Source organism: Numida meleagris, chromosome 2, assembly GCF_002078875.1.
Source record: "Numida meleagris isolate 19003 breed g44 Domestic line chromosome 2, NumMel1.0, whole genome shotgun sequence".
In the NCBI taxonomy this organism is placed as follows: Eukaryota; Metazoa; Chordata; class Aves; order Galliformes; family Numididae; genus Numida; species Numida meleagris.
In genome coordinates, this window is record NC_034410.1 from 3,001,806 (window position 1) to 3,019,387 (window position 17,582).

The 17,582-nt window shown below is 49.6% G+C and overlaps 1 protein-coding gene across 1 annotated transcript in view; it reads right to left on the reverse strand.

Annotated features, from left to right (window-relative positions):
• CCDC12 (coiled-coil domain containing 12) overlaps window positions 1-17,190 on the reverse strand; it is a 35,833-nt gene extending 18,643 nt beyond the window's left edge. The window contains exon 1 of the mRNA XM_021386626.1: window positions 17,019-17,190. Coding sequence (XP_021242301.1) covers window positions 17,019-17,180 — 162 coding nt within the window. The 5' untranslated portion in view covers window positions 17,181-17,190. The remainder of the gene's footprint in view (window positions 1-17,018) is intronic.

Below are 17,582 nucleotides of genomic sequence, written 5' to 3' on the forward strand. Positions count from 1 at the left end.
AAACCACAGAAGATTCATTTTCCCCCCCAGTGAAGCCAACCCTGTCTGCAAGAAGCTTCTGCTCTGGGCAATCAGACACCATTCTGAGAAATGTTAAGCTTTCTCCTGGGCTTCAGCACATTATCGTGGCTTTTCCCTTCCTGGTAGGTGTCTTCACAGCTCTTTGGTTCGTCCTCCCGTAATAACGAGGGAAGCAATTTGCTTTGCATCGCGTTTATAAAGATTTAAGGCCAGAAGGGATGCTCAAGTGGCCCAGCCTGATGTGAGAACGCTTCTGATGTGGGAAGTCTCACCCAGCCGTCCCTCCTCGTCCCAAAGACACGAGGAGGAGCAGCCACTCCTTCCTTCAGCCAAAAACCTGGGCAAGGCCAAAGCCTGCTCCCAGGGCCGGGTCCTCCATCGGTCACTTCCCAAGAGCCACTGCACCCGATGCCTTCAAAGGGCGAGAACGCTCGTGTACGGTGATCAAAAGCACTCCCCAAATCTTTCTGACACAGCACGTCCCCTCCCAGCCCCACCCCACCGGTGACCTTGTCAGACACCTTAAAATTCCCCACACAGAGAAGGAATTTAAAGAGGGAACCGTTCCACCCAGCGTGCCTTCCAACCCCGCTGCCTGCCAGATGAACCCACGGGGATGGGTTTCCATGCACTTCCCCAAGGAAGATGACGACGACGATCACTCCACAGGCCCTGCCAGCCTTCAGGAGTCATCTGTCACAAAGCAGAGGGTTTATTTCCAGATGAGCAATGGGAATACTGGCTACACGAGTCACAGCCCCCCCCCCAAAGCGACACTTCTGCTGGGTGACAATCCTCTGCTGGCAGCCTCTGAGCTATCAGTTACCTACTTCAGAGCCGTAATTTTGCAGCAGCGTGTTGTGCAATATCGCTAACCCTCCCCTAAATCACATTTGCATGACAAAAATGACGCTCCCTTTTTCTCACCCTCCATTAAATGCATTGCAAATCACTCTTTTCACCCTCCTGCTCCACACTGACACCTTCACCCAACTTACCCCTCTCGCCTTTATTTCTAAGCAGTGCCGTTTTATTAGCAGTCTTCCAGTCCTTTGAAACTTATCCAGTATTCAGAACAGATTTAAATCAAAACACAGCAGGCTAACAATCTCTTCAGCTGATTATTTTAGGATTCCTGGGTGCAAATTATCTACAACTGCTGATTTAAGTGTTTTTTTTGCTAGATGCCTAACATCCTCTCATCACCGCTGGTCTGGAAAGCAGCTCATCATTCCCCTATGACATAAGGGTGTCACTTAACCCCTTCCCAAATAAGGCTTTATAATGTCAAGCTTGTATTTGTTTCCTTCTCTTCTCTCCAGTGTCTTTTTAAAATCTCTGTCTGAAGGACTGCTTCCCCCGCCCCTAACCAGACGTGGCCTTTCTCCCACATTCCAATAACCAAATTGTGGTGGTCTGCTACCTGCCTGAATCTTCCAGCACGTCCTATCTCCATTTCCATTCCTCTCCAAGCCTCAGAAGAGCTGTTTTGCTGAAGCTCCCCAGCTTGCTTTACCCATGTAAATGCAATCCAGCAACCCTAAAAGTCAACAGAATGATCTGACAGCTTCTCCTCTTCCCGGGAACTAAAACCAACTTATTTTCCGCAGGGACTGACCACATTACTAAAGACCTCCTTATCTTTCATTGAAGGCTTACAGGATGGTCGTGTTACCAGACAAGTGCTTCTTTGGCAGAATAACTCTTTTCATAGAAGCGTAGAATGGCTTGGGTTGGAAGGGACCTCAAGGATCATCAAGGTCCAACCCCCCTGCCACAGGCAGGGCCACCAACCTCCACATCTAATACTAGACCAGGCTGCCCAGGGCCTCGTCCAACCTGGCCTTGCACACCTCCAGGAACAGGGCATCTACAGCCTCTCTGGGCAGCCTGTTCCAGCTCCTCACCACTCTCATAGTAAACAACTTCCCCCCGATACCCAACCTAAATCTTCCCTCCTTCAACTTAAAGCCATTTCCCCTCCTCCTGCCATTATTTAATCTTGTGAAGAGTTGACTCCCCTCCTGTTTGTAGGCTCCCTTTAGGTACTGGAAGGCTGCAATGAGATGACCCCGCAGCCTTCTCTTCTCCAGGCTGGAGAAGTTTTGGAGGAGTTCAGGAGAGGTCAGTGCTGGAACAAAGCAGGGTTGATCTCTCAGTGCTCAACCAGCCAAGCTAGCATTCCGAGCAGCCCATCCTCACTTCTCTTCCAGCTGGGAAGCACCCAGGTCTGATTTTCCTTATGAAATCTTCATGCAGGTACCGAGCATTCACCTTTCTAGTGGTTACAGTCACTGTTTTCCTCGATTTCTTCAACCTTTGCACGTAGTGGTCAGGTCAGCCATGCGGTGAGGATCAAGCCCCCGTGTCCTAGCAGGAGCACGGCACATGCTGGTACTTTGTGCTTTCTGCTTGGCCAAGATTGCAGCTGAGATGTCCTTGAAGCCTGGCAAGGTGCTGCCGTGCAACCTCGCTGCCCTCCCGGGATATTTAATGCCAACAGCCCCGAGAATGCAAAGAGCTACGTCACAAAACGCCCTGCACGTCACCAAGGTTTCTATTAGTGACAAAGCACATCTTCAAAATCAATGCTAGTTTTAATTCTCTAAATAGACCAAAAAAAAAAAAAAAAAAGGATCTAATCATAAATTTCACAGCAAAAAGTTCTGAACATGAAGATGGCATTATAGTATATTAAGAACCTGAGATTCACCAGTATTTTTCAAAAGCTGTTTGGAAGCCAATTGCTCACAGCAATCTTCGTGGTAATTGTATAAAATCGGGACTTAGGAAGCACGAGCTCCCGTGTCCCTGCAGCTTTTTCCACAGTGAAGCCTTAATCCTGGTTCAGCCCCAGCTGGTTGCTATGGGAATGGTTAAATCAGCACCCGAGCAGCACAACTTCACGTGAGAAACAAACACGAGGAACAAAACCGCCTGAAAATTGCACACCTTCTTTCATCTCAGCGCCTCCAAAATATAATTTCAGTACTTTTTCTGCAATATATAATTACGCTGTTTACATAGCCAACAGTCGCAAATATTTCCTCCCTTCCAACAAGCCCCAGTAACACTCAAGTGGCTGTGGTTTGCAGTTTGCAATAGACCCATTCTGACAATTTCAGACCCCGTGTGTTTGCATTTCAAGTGCAGCTCTTCGCCAGCAGAGCCTGGTGAATATTTCTGGCAGCAAACTGCTGTCCCCAGTGAGATCGGTGTCACAAATGTTCCCCCGAGACCAGAACCACAAACCCTGTATTGAAGACACCACAGCAATACCATGAGCCTCGCAGTCAAATGCAGAAAGCTTGAGCAGAAAGAATGCCCCATTGCAAAACTGGAGCCCTTTCTCAGGCAAGGAAGAACCAGAAAATTGCACATGAGCTTCTCCATCCCAAGGCAGGAGGAACGTTGCTACTGCTTCCCATGATCCTAAGGGTTGGAAAAGACCACTGAGATCACCAAGAGCAACCCAACCCACTCCCATCATGCCCACTGACCTTTTCCCAAGCACCACATCTTCATTTTTCTTAAACACCTCCAGGGACCGTGACTCCACCGTCTCCCTGGGCAGCCTGTGCCAGTGCCCCATCACTCTTTCCAAGAAGAATTTTTTCTCAATATCCAATGTGAGAAGCAAAACCCGACCATGGCCGAGCCCCAAGGTTCACACGCTCTACCAAGCAGAGCACATTTCAGATTCATTCCAGGCCCTTCTTGAGTTTAAGGTTATATCTCATTCTCCATCCTCACTCCATTATTTTTTTATGGTGCTGATCCACATAGTGGCAACACCAGATTCTGCTCCAACATTCCTAGGGATGTCCATGCACCCTGGCCTGCATTAGGTGGTCACACTTGACTGGGAGTTTTCTCCCAATCTCTATGCCAAACAAATGCCATACTCTGTCCTATTAGCCAGGCTTTCCTTCTTGTGCACGCACGCCTACAGCAAAGCCGTGTCCATGTTGATTTACAAAGCACCAAATAATGGATACTGAGAGTTAAAGCAGTGCTTTGAGACTATATGAACCTGAAGTTGCTCCCCAGAAGGAAGCCTACACCAGAGTCACCACTTTAAATGCCTATTAGGGACAACTGAATACCTTGCATACAACGGTACAGGGAAACCACCCATCCTCTGCACGGATGCATGAATGCAATTCATATACAGCACCTAACGCTCAGGAATCATCAGAATCCCTCCAAAAAAATCAAGTCTCTGGACTCAAGAATTAATTCTGCCTGCGCCACAGAAGCAGCATCTCTGGTTTAGCCCTCATCACATCTTCTTTGCTTGCTCACATTATGTGACCTTTCTACTGCATAGAAGAGGGGAAAAAAAACCTTAAGAAAACCCCAAACACCTGTTAGTGACATTCAAGCTGCCTGCAGCAGATCTGGACAATACTCCAGTTATACTGGAGAACTGAACAGGTTTTTCCCTAAGGAGGGAGAGAAGGGAGAGCCAGGAGGGCTGGCCTGGAGTTGAGAGACGTTCCAGTGGGTTAATGTGTCACCTCTGTTGTTCCTGGACAAAAGCAGAAGCAAAAGCAAACGCTACACATGAGCGGTTTCAGTTCTCCCAAGAAGAAAAAGAAACAAAAAAAAGAGAGAGACCACAGCCAGGTTTGTGCTTGTACACCAGGACCCTGCTGAAGGGTAAAACGTCTGCTGAGGGAAGAAAGTCCACGCATGAAATCTTTCCAGTCCCATATTTAGATTTAAAAAAAAAAGTGAAATAAATCACCAGGCATCTCGCAAACGTAAATCACAGCTCTGCACACGCTAATTAAGCGGCGCGCAAGACGAACCTCACTCTGCATTTTTGCAGTTGATGATTAACCTATTTTCTGGAGTCTATTTTCCCCCTTCGTAAATGAAACAAGGAGGCCGTGGAAAAGCAATGCCAGCAGCACGGGCACCGCTCCCCAGCCACGGACTTCCCTGCACCTTGCATCCGACTTTGATCTCGCAGGCAGAAAGATGCTGGGGAAACACACTCGCTCGTGGAGATCACCAGGACCATCCTTGTTACTATTATAAATTGCTTGGAGGCTACTAAACTACATTTAAAAGAAAATGTTGCCATTACCGAGCAGCAGCCTTACGTTTGGGCAGCTAAAAGATGCAGACATCTATTCACCGTCCTTACGACACGCGCATTGTTCCAGCAATGAGATTTTAATTTCCCATCCGTGAAATTAGGGTGCTTCAGTACCACTCCACAGAGATACTGTGAGGCTGAACGAGCACAGCCTTAGCAAATAGTGAGTTCATAGGACGTGCAAGCCAGGTCTTCGCACGCAGCACAGGAGTCATTGGGCATAGCAGGGATCCTAGCTTTTAACAACTGCAGCTCTCTTCCATGCTTCATGCAAGGTCACGGCCAGTGGAACCCTTTTAGCCATGCACAAAGCAAAATGCTGAATTGCCCAACACAGCAACAGCTGATGGTCCACAGCGTGGCTGGAAGTTCAGTTCAGGGTCTCAAGGTTCGAAAGAAAGAAAGGCACATGGAAAAAAGGGAGCTTTTGCTCCTCTCCACATCCCTCATATAGCCACAAACGATTTGAAATCCCGTGGGAATGGTGAAAGATTCCTCTTCCACCTGCATCCAAGAGTAAGGCTGCAGGAGGAAACCAACCCACCGCGATTCCCAAAACCAGGCACAGGGCAGTGAACGCTCAAATCGTGCAGAACAAGATGTTTCCTTCTCCCAGACACTCCTGGCCACCTGCAATATCTGGTGCACTGTGCATAACGGGGCAGTGCTGTTGTTCTCTCCTTGCTGGAGCGCTTCCAGTTAGCGATTCATTAGCTTCAGTACCACTGCTATGAATTGCAACTTGAAGCCAACAGAGGGTGGGTTTAGATTAGATGTCAGCAAGAGATTCTTCACCATGAGGGCAGTGAGGTGCCCAGAGCAGCTGTGATGCCCCATCCCTGCAGTACCAAAGGCCATGGATGGGGCTGTGAGCAGCCGGGCTGTGGGAGGTGTCCCTGCCCATGGCTGGGCAGGCTGTAAGGTCCCTTCCAACCCAAACCGTGCTGGGATTCCACTTATATGTGGGTTCTGGTTTAAAAAAGAAACACAAGTCACCTTCCCAGTACACCAAGCCCAGCCCCAACCTGCAGAGAAGCACTGTTCCCATCAGCCCAGCTCGCACCCTCACCCTCCCCTCCAAGGTGACCATGCCACCACCCATGTCCCCGTCCATCCCCATTCATTTCTGCTGGCCACACCTCACCTCGCCCCATGGGAAACCACTTCAAGGACTTGCCCTCCCACAAACCCTAAGCCAAACAAACGGAACAAAAGGAGACACAAAAAGCTGCTTAGCTTCCTGAAGCAGCTCGTACCAGGGTCAAACGCATGCTGGCACACACAGGATATCAGCAGGAACGGTGCAAGAGGTCATCAGACCAAACCCAAAAGCCACAGTTTCACCAGTGCACAAAACCCACATAAGGCAGTGCTTAAAGGTGGGCATCCCTCCCCGTGAGCCAGCTCCAGGAACAAAAGCAGACAGAAACCAAGCATTTCATATTCCTGCTGGGTCGGTTTCCACCTGATCCCGTTGGTATGAAGCTCAGTTCCCCAGCCCAGCACAGGACCTGGCAGGGCTGGCTGACATCTGCGCGGAAACATCTCGGGAATCAGAGCAGAAGCAAAGAACTTGTCTTTATTTGGCTCCCTTGCATAAAACCTGGCAAACAGTGCTTGGAGGAGCCAGCTATTACTATCACTGTTTGTCACAGCAAGGAGCTGGGAATAAGCAGACACGAATTTTTGTCTCGATTCTAACCACCAACTTTGCACATTATTATGGGAAACAGATGCACTTTCCTACCCCAACAAGTGTGTCTTGTTCCATGGGGCTGACAGAAGAGGTGTGCAGCCAGAGCACGGCTCAGCTTCAGGGCAGGACAAAGTGAGATCTTGAGAATACACTGCTTTCTAGATTTCGCTATTCACAGAATCATAAAGTTTGGAAAAGATCTCCAAGATCACCTAGTCCAACCAACAACCCACCACCACCATGCCAACCATGTCGCTCAGTGTGACATTCACCCTTTGTTTGAAAACCTCTGGGGATGGTGACTCCACCACCTCCCTGGGCAGCCTGTTCCAACAAACAGCTCTATGGGTACCAGGAAAGTGAGAGCTGCCTGGAGCTTGCCTTGCCAAGAAGCACCTCCAGCAAGCTCCAGACCCATGATTATCTAATCATAGGACGGCTTGGGTTGAAAGGAATCTCAAACGTTTTCTAGTTCCAACCCACCTGCAACAGACAGGGTTGCCAACCACTAAATCAGACGCCAGGTCAGGCTGCCCAGGGCACCATCCAGCCTGACCTCGAACACCTCCAGGGATGGGGCATCCACAACTTCTCTGGGCACCTCAATACCAAATACTGCCCAAGCCTTGCTCACCCTAGGGATGAGGAACGGTCCCCCAGGCCCTGGGGCAGTCTGTGGAGAATCTGCTTCTCTCCAAGTGGCATTTTACAGCAGTGCCTATAGCAGCCCCGGAGACAAAAGAGCTGAGGAGAGTCTCCCAAAGCCACCCACCCGCTCCCAGCTGCGTGCCTATTTGTGTGTTGCTGGTGGAAGCACAATCATTTCGTCTGCAGGCTTCCATCTCCAGCCAGTTGAGCACTGCAGCGATAGTTTATTACTTTCCTAATAAAGCCTGAATAGAAATGAAGCCTTTGTAGCCCTAAGTGTGCGCTTTATTCTCGCTGTAATAACCTTACTACGCTCTGTTTCCACAGCAACTGTTTTCTCAGCCACTTCGTCCCTCTGCTTCCAGGAACGCGGGCTGCTCGCTCCACTGACATAAAAGCTCAGCAGAAAGCACGAGGAGGGCAGCAAGCCAAGCTGCAGGGCCACAAACTGGCCTGGACGGGACCGTGAACCATTCGGTCACTCGTTGGCAATCACGGATTCACCGACCCCAGGGACAGCAGCAATGGGACCTGCAGGAGAAGGAGCAAGAAGCAAGGGCAGGAAAATCTCTTCGGCTCAGCCCTGCAGAGGAAATGTCAACCCCGTGGGCTCCCTCCTGCCTCCCTCGTGAGCCCATGCAGGCGTGGAGGGGCAGGGAGCCGCAAACCGAAAGCGACGTTGAACAGAAACAAAGGGCTGGGTGCGAGCCAAGCTGATTTTTTCCAATGTGATGCATGACACAGCCACAGAAGTGGCAGCGCGGAGATGCAAAGAGAAAAGCAGGTGGAGGTCCTTCCTCCCCCACTACACGCAGCCTGAATGCCGTGGTCCCATCAGGAAAGCTCCTGCTTTTCTCCCTCTGGCTTTCCAAGCTCTGTTTGAGGCTTTTCTGGCTAAGAAAGCAGAATAACAGCTCTGTGGTTGTTACACTTGTTGGGTTTACCAGGGCTTGGTGGGGAGAAAGGACCCTGCCCTGCTCAGGTCAGTCCATACATCACCTCGGAGGCTGGGTTGCTCCATACAATGCTCTGCACCATTCTGCTGCTGCTGGCTCCCTTTGGAAAACCAGTGGCATTCCCCTGTGCCACCACAGCAGATATCCTGCTTTGAAAGGATAGGAACAGGCAGGTCTTTTTTTGGGAGATTATCTCGGAGGGGATCCTTGGTGTTTAGCCGCAATAATAATCAAACGCTGCCTGAGAAGAGTTTAATAGCTGCAAAGCTAAGCACAAAAGGAGAAAAGCCTGCACATCCATGGTAACATCTACCCATGACTGTAAAGGTCTCTTTGCCTCTTCTCTTTGTGCCTTACCACAAAATTCCCCGCGGTCCCAAGCAATGTGGATTTCTGCAGCACAGCTGAGGATGCAACGCTGGAGCCAAGCTGTCTCCCCACGGGCACTGCTGCTGCTTCCCCACACGCCTCGCTTTGCACAAAGCAGTGGGAATAACCTGAAGCTGCCACATACCGGAGCTTTGGGCACTAAGCCATCTCTATCCCAAGAGACACAAGAACAAAGGCAAAAGGAAGAGTAGCGAGCCTTGTCAGACTTGTGCTGCACAAGATCAAATTGAAAAGAGCCACCGGCACGAAGAAAATCTGGATATTTGCAGCATTTTCTTAATTCAGCTTGTCCTTAGCTTTGGGCTGGGCTTCAATCTCCACATTGCCTTCACTATCACCCCTGATTACACCTTCCAAATGCCTTGCTGCTAAAGGTCACTTGATTATTGCTTATTAAAGTGTCCTTTGCAGCTGTCCCAAATCCACTGAGGAATGCACTTGCTGCTCAGATCAGCTCTGGAGCCCCGTTTCTGAGCCACGACTGCAGCTTAAGGAGCGTCTGAAGTTCAGATATGTTACTTTTCCTGCCGGCATTTGTATTTCAAATCACTTTCTTCCAGCTGAAAGCACATTACCCTTGAAACGTTCCTGCTTTGCGCCAGACGAGCTGACTAGCACAAAGATTTGCGTTTGTTGTACTTCTGGAACAGAGGGCATTGGGAAAACAAGCGTCGAGCCCCAGGTAAAAAAAAAAATAAAAAAAAAATGCCAAAATGAAATTGCGAGTTGTCAAAGGAAATAAAAGCTTTGAAAGCACCCAAAGAGAATCTGAAATGGAATCAAACGCTGACACGGAGATGCAAGTTTCAAACTGGCCTTTAACTACATCATTCTTTTTCAACAAACACCCTCTTGAATTTAACCACCCTTTAAAAAGCTTAAGAGCTCAGGACCGTATTGAAGCTGCATTCCCAGTAACAGGCGTTCTTTCAAGAAGAGATGCCCAGGGAAAACCTGTAGGTTTGCATCCAGCAGAAGCAGGCAGGACTGCTTCCCTCTAGATTTGACTCACAGGTAGCCGAAGCACCTACGGAACAAGGAATTTTAGGGATGAGTTCATTTATTTGAATGCTAAATGAGATCTCCCCAAAGGAGAGCTCACGCACGGGCTTCCCCAGCCACATTCTGAGCCAGTGCCATAGCACAGCACACCCCTCCTGCACAGCACACCCCTCCAGAGCTCCTGCTATCAGCTGGGGATGAAAAGAGGCTCCGTGTCACTCAGCATTTCCAAGGAGCCATTCAAAAGCTCCAGTAAAAAAGCCATAGAGGGCGGCACAGCTGGGACTCCCGTGCTGCAGATTAAAGGAGCTGAGGTTTCGAGCACTGCGCGGTTGCTGTTGAAAAGGAACAGTTAATCTTTCTTTTTTTTTTTTTATGGCTTGAGATGAAAAGAGAAAAATTATGTAAAAACCCTCTGTCCATTACCATGGCAATGGAAAAGTAAGTCAAGATTAATGAGCACCAAGGAAAAATCAGATCTCATCGACTTTCTGCCCCTTCCTGCTGCCTGGCCTGAGCACGTCAGCCCTAGCTGCCTCCTGCTCTTGGTGGGGGCTGAATGCTACACCCCACAGGGGCCACGAGCTGGATTTCCACGGGGAAAAAGCACCATGAAACCTTAAATCCGGTGGAGAAAAGCAGAGGGAAGGCAAATCCCCTCTCAGCACCTCCATGGAACTCAGTTCACCCAGCCAGCTCCCGGCTCAAACCTCTCTGTTCACAGTGTCACAAAGGCAATTTTAGGAAGTTTCCTCTCAGCACTGTCCTTTGCCACCCAAATTAACACAAGAGCAATGTGCCACAGCATTTCCTCTCGTTTCAACAGCAGGCAATGCACAGAAGTTATTATTTCGACAGCTGAATCAGGGGAGCAAAGCCAGGTTACATGCAACGGCCGAGGGAGTTCTCCACCACTCCACTATCCAATGCTAAAAATACACAGCTGCAGGGGAAGCACAAAGCTCCCTGCAAGAGATAATGTATGCACTTCTTTATTTCACTCCTCCTTTGCTCCGCTGGTGCTATCCAAAGGTCCTTCAAATCCTTTCCTAAATATACACACACAGACTTAACTAAAACCAAACTCCTAAGGTAAAAGCATTTAAGACACTGCATCAGGTCATTCAAGCCAAATGAGAGGCCTGAGATCTTCCTCCCACTTTCACAGCAACCTCACTGCTCTTAAGACACAAGCTCTGACTGGCACAGTGCTTACAAATGTGCTGCAAGACATCCTGCTGGAAGAGCTGACAGCACGTGGGGGCTTCTATGGGGTCTGAAGCAATGGAAAACTTCAGTACATGCTGCACCAGAGTGAGTGCCCTTCTAGCTCCAAAGCAGCAGATGTGGATGCATCAGAGAGCTGGTTTCAAGGGCAACCTGTGGGCAAGCATTTCATACATCCAAATAACTCCAGTTAATTATCAACTAGCTTAGCAGAAAGTTGTTGTTTTTTTGCGTGCTAAGGAGGGGAATTGCAACAATCCTCGGCATTCCAGATTTGAAGAGGTTCAGGAAACCAGGCTTCTTCGTTCTGCTTCAAAACAGATCCTTGGGTAACAATAAGGAACAGCTAAACTATAGACATGAAATATAACGATAAGCGAAGCCAAAGCTCAAAATCAGCAAAAAGAGGGGAAAAAAAGTCTTCCTGAGAAACACAACGTTCTAATCTGATTTTCAGCCATTAGGCAAGAAAAAAGACACAGGAACCAGCAGATAATCAGGGTTTACTGCACAATACAAGGATAAAGCCTCAGCTTTAGTTGGTATCAGCACAATGAGCCTCAGGCAAACAGAGCACTGCAAAATCAGCTCAACGCAGACCCACATTCAGGAGAAGTCCCAGTTTTCCCCACTGCTGCACCCCCAAGAGCTGGCATCACTCGTCCCTCACTCCCTTCCAAACCAACAACCCTTACGTTGGGAACGACCAACGTCATCGCGTGACTTTCACAGAGCTCCCAGCAAAAACTTGGTGGGGTTTTCCTGTTCATTGAGGGCGGCACTGAACAACATCAGCCAAGCCTGGGTTGTGTAACTGCCCGGCTTCAAAGTTTTTCAAACATTCCAAGCTGGCAAAAAATCTGCAGTGTTGGAACAGAGCAGTTGCACAGCCTCCCAGCACACTTCCTCTTCTCCAGCACAGAGGCAAAGTTTACCTTCATGACAACTCCCACCAGCTCTTCCCATGGCTGCTGGTTTTGTTTTCCCTCGCTTCGCCTTCCTCTGTTTCAGATTGATTTGGGTGTAACACAGGGACACACAATCTCTGAGCTGGCAGAACTCTCGCAGCTGGCAGAAAACAAGAGGTTCTGCTGCCTAAATCACACTCATCCCAAAGCCGGTCTGGATAACACCCTGACACCCAGGGAAGAATCCAAGGGCTTACAAGCACCAAACCAAGCCTTGCTGCCATCCAAGCAGGTAAGACTGAGCACGTTGTTATGCCAAGACACGAGGCATGCTGCGGGAAGTGCACGCTGATCAGGCTGCAGATGTGGAAGCTTGCAGGTTGGAAGCTTGGGAGCAGATGCTGTGAGACATTCTGATTTGACTTGGGGGGGGGGGGGGGGGGAAGAGGAAAGCCTGCAAAATAAAGATCTCACTCAGGCTGCTCAGAACTGTATTTCTTTGCCAGAACAGGAAGTAACATTCTGTATGCCAACAAGTCATCGCCACAATGTGATCACTTGCAGCTGAAAGCTAAGTCAATTTAACTTTAGGAGGGAAATGACATCTCTGATGCTGCACCTGATTCCATGTATTACCTTGCAACTGCAAACTTGGCTGATGCCAAGGCTGTGCACTTAGTCTGGAACTTTAGCATCACCTTGTGTGCTATTTTAATCACGTTTCTATAAGCAAACATCAACTGACATGCCTCACGTGGAAATCACGCCCAGAACTCAAAGAATCCCAATTTTTATGGAGTAAAAAAAAATATATATATATTTCCAGGCAATAAATAAAAAGCAGCATAGCAGGTCAGGCAAGCACAGTGCACAAGGTCACGCATCAGGTTTTGATACGTTTGGGCATTACCTCACTCATTTCCTCACTAATTGGGAAAAGCCGAGCATCACCTTCATGCCAAAACTGAGTGCACCGTGTAATTCTCAGAGCAGAACTGGAAGAGGTTCCTTGTCTGACCTCAAGCAACGTGTGAATTGCAGCAGGAAGCACAACACCTGCCCTCCTGCAAGCCCAAGCACCGCACCGTCATGGCAGGAGAGCAGCAGCAGCTCCCATCTTCCCCTCCTTCCAGGGTAATGGGCATTGCAGAAAGCTTGGGAAAGGCACGAGTGGTTTGAGGACAGCGCTTGCAGGCGAGATGATTCACGATGAAATCCAGCAGCAACTCAAGTCTTGCAGAAGGGTTTTCCAAGGACGCACCACTGAGCAATAAGGCAAGAGGTGAAATTCAGAGCCTGATGTAAAGCAATGCACACGGGGGAAAAAAAAGTAACTGGCTGCACTTACATGGGGAATGGGATCCCAATGGGTCCTGCTGTTTCGAAGGTGCTGGGACAGCTGAGGGGAGCACCCTGCAAATGTCAGCTCAGTGCTGAGTAGCAGCCAGAAAAATTGCAGCAGAATGGCAACGAGCACTCGTATCTGTGCAGCCACAAGTCTGGGGAGTAAGGAAAGCAATGAGGAGAGGTGGGATCTTTTTTACACAGAGACTGGTGGAACTGGAGAAAAATTGGCAAGCTCTGATAAATGAAACCAGCCAGCACTGCAAACCAACACAGCCCCCACACAGCTCCAGAGCACATCTCAGCAAAGGAGCATCCCTGCTGTCAAGAAGGCACACAGGAATATCATAAAGACAGTCCAGAGATATTTGTGTATAAAAGACAGACCTCACAGACCCCAGTTTGAACCTGGAAGAGACATGAAGAGTGCTGTAAGATCATGAAGACAGAACAGTTATTTAATGTTTCTCATTAGATCTGCAAAAGGAACCCCCCTCCCAGGCAACTCTCATCTAATGGGTTTAAAACCAGAGGTCTTTTTTTCATTAAACAGCAAAACTCTGTCCTGGGATGCTGCAAAAACCAAGAGTAAGAAGAGATTTAAAGGGCTTGGATAAACTCAGCAGGGCATGTCTACTAGGAACCACCAAACAAAACATACCTTGGCATGACCAAGGAAATCTCCACCTTCCCACTGTAGGAACTCGCTCTTATCTGCTGCAAGGTGGGCTGCTTCTGGCAGTTAGGAGCTCACCCCATGTCCCTGCCTCCCCCGACCCTGCTGCACCAGCTGCCTGTTTTAGACTCTTCTGAAATAGTTCAGAAGGCTCTCAGCCACCAGCTTATCCCCGTCAGCAAAAACAAGAAGTTGCCATGTAGCTCACTCACAAGAACCTAAGGTGGGTGAGTTTACCAGGACATGTTTCTCAGGAAGCTCTGCTCCCTCTAAATTTGCCAGAAGAAAGGAAGGAGCTTTTCTTTTCAATAGCTTTTCTTCTCAGTGAGGCTGAGAAGGGCAGTATCCTACTTTGCCCCTGGCCTGTCCATACAGCTCCTACTGGAGGTATCAAAACCCCCCGGGCAGGGACAGGACACCCTCACACATTACTGGACTAACCCTGATCAACAAATTGAGGATGATGTGGCAGAAGGGGAGCAGAGCTCACACCTTATTAGTCTGAGAGAAAAGAAGTAAGCAACACTAGGACTTGCAGAGAGACACTGAAGCACTGCAGCCTTCCTTGGTATCACTGCTGAAGCACTGCCTGCCAAGTTTCTCCCATTTTCTGCATTTTTCTTTCACCTGCAATAAAAATCTCGATTTCGAAGCAACAAGGACAGTCAGCAAGCAGAACCAAGACCCAGTACCAGCACTGGGGTTCAGCAAGAGGGTTGGTCACACAAGAGGTGGGGCCCCAGGAAAAACAGGGCACGAGCATCTCCGCCATGCCTGCTTCCCTTCTACCTCCACAATTTTCCCCTAAACATGAGGCAGCCTCCTTGCTTACCCACCCTCTGCACTCCACAACCTGAACCTTCAAACCACAGACACAAAAGCTTTTCTGCACAATGGAACACAAAGCTTTCTATGAACAGCTTCAATGGGAGAGAAGGAGATTGGTTTCCATCCCAGAGAGCTCTAAAAGCTGATCTACAGTGCGTAGGAGGTCTCGGTCAATAACAGGGCCCTGATGTCCATGGAGCTGTTAGCTAGTAGAAATGAAGCTGAATGGCATGGGTCCTTGTCTAGTATTTGACTCCCGTCTGCTGTAAGGTATTAGACGTGGTGACTTTTCTGTGGTTGACTTTTTCATGCAAAATAACATCCCCTGGAGTAGAGCGTACTCAGGCCTTGCTCAGACATCAGCAAAACCCCTTCTAATATTCTGGATATTCCCAGTCAAGCTGGAGGTGTCCCTGTCCATTGCATGAGAGTTGGACTAGGTGATCTTTAACGGTCCCTTCCAACTCAAACAATTCTATGATTTTGTATTTACTGAGCTCTCTCCTTACAAGGAGCCATTGTATTTTCACCACTTGGATCTTCTTCTTTCCATTGCCACTCCAAATGAACAAGATGATAATACATCTTTTCTTCCTAGACATCAAACTCTCCACCTTGCCTCAGCCTTCTCCATCATCCCCTTCTTATCTCTTTCCTTCTGCTCTGTGTCCACCCCTCCCCAGGGTGTCATGGCTTTCCTGCTCTCAGTGGCACACAGAATCATTAAGGTTAGAAAAGACTTCTGAGATCATCAAGTCCAACCATCAAGCCATCCCCACCATCCCACTAAGCCATGTCCCCCAGTGCCACATTCCCACAGTTCTTGACCACCTCCAGTGACAGTGACTCTACCACTTCTATGGGAAGCCTGTCCCAGTGCCTGGCCCACTCTTCCTCCCTTCTTGTTCCTCCACTGCCAATGGAGCTCTCCAAGGTCTATTTCTCTGCCCTCTCTTATTTACAGAATCACAAAATCTTTTATGTCATAGAAGACCACTAAGATCAACTAGTTCAACTGTCAACCCATCACCACCATCCTCACAAAAACAACCTCCCCAAGTACCACATATCCACCTCCAGGGACAGTGACTCCACCACCTCCCTGGGCAGCCTGTTCCAAGACCTCATCGCTCCTTCTGAGAAGAAACTTTTCCTAATACGGAACCTGAACCTCCCCTGGCACAACTTCAGGCCATCACTTCTTGTCCTGTCTACCACGCTCAATGGTAGAGTTCTGGGAGAAGATCCCCAAGGCCCAGACCTTGTTCATCATATAACTGACTCCCATCTGCTATAAGGTTTATAGAAGCAGTGACATTTGGAAGGTTTACTTTTTCAGGCAAAATAATTTCCCCTGAGTAGGGTGTACTCGGGCCTCACTCACACTTTAGCAAAACAGTTTATTTAGATTTCTCCTTACAAGGAGCCATTGTATTTTCACCACATGGATCTTCTTCTTGCCATTGCCAATCAACAAGTGGCTAATACACATTTTCTTGCCAGACACCAAACCGTCCTCCTTGCCTCAGCCTTCTCCATCATTCCCTCCTTATCTCTTTCCTTCTGCTCTGTGTCCACCCGTCCCCAGGGTGTCACAGCTCTCCTGCTCTCAGTGGCACACATAACAACAGAATCACGGAATCATTAAGGTTAGAAAAGATCGCTGAGATCCCCAAGTCCAGCACCGACCCATCCCCACCATGCCCACTAACCACGTCCCTCCACAATTCTGGAACACCTGCAGGGACACTGACTCCACCACCTCCCTAGGCAGCCTGTGCCAGCGCATCACCGCACTTTTGGAAAAGAAATTGTTCTTAATATCCAACCTGAGGCCATCACCTCTCATCCTACCTATGACATTCAGCAGCAGAGTGCTGAGAGAAGCTCCCCAGTCCTCAGATCTCGTCCATCGCAGAACCACAACCGCTGAATACCTCAACTCGGAAGAGACCCACGAGGAGCACGGAGTCCAACCCCCCTCTCCACACATCACCGCCCAAACCCCATCCCGGTATCTGACAGCGCTGCCCCAACGCTCGGTGAGTTCCAGCGCTGGGCAGCCCGCTCCATGCCCACCACCCCCCGGGACGGAGCCTTTCCCTCACCCCCACCAGGCCCTCTCCTGACGCAGGAAGCCACAAGCCGCCGCGAGGCCCACTGCCACAGGCCCTACCCCAAAGCCCAGCCGCTCCCTCACCCCTCCGCCTCCCACCTGCAGCGATCTCTGCCTCAGGGCCCGCAGCCTCTCCTGCCGCCGCCGCGCTTCCTCTTCCAAGCGGCCCAGCACGGGCTCAGCCTCATCCTCCTCCACGCTCCCTCCGCCGGGCGCCGCCATCTTGTCTCTCCCTCCCTCCCCGCAAACCTCAGCGCGCATGCGCGGCCCTCAGCGGCGGCGGGGGAGGGAGCTGCGGGGAGGAAAGGGGGGGGTACGGAGGGGAGCACCCCCCAAAAATTAAATATTAGCATATAATGAATAATCGCAAAAATAAAAGCATAAAGATGACAAAAAAAGACCCCAAATCCCTCTCTTTATTGAACTGGGCGGGGGGGGGAAAGCTCTGTGCTGCGCTATCTTTCTCCTCACCCCCACCCTCAGAGAACTGCTGAAGGAGAAGGGGGGGGAGGTGGAGAAATAGAGGGGTGAAAAGCGCTGCCTCCCCCCACCCCCACCTCCGTACGCTCTTTGGGGGCCACTGGCAGCCCTGGGGGGGGAGGAGGGGGCGTGGAGCTGCCCCCCCGCAGCTGGGGGCGGGCCCGGCCGTGGGGCGGAGCCGAG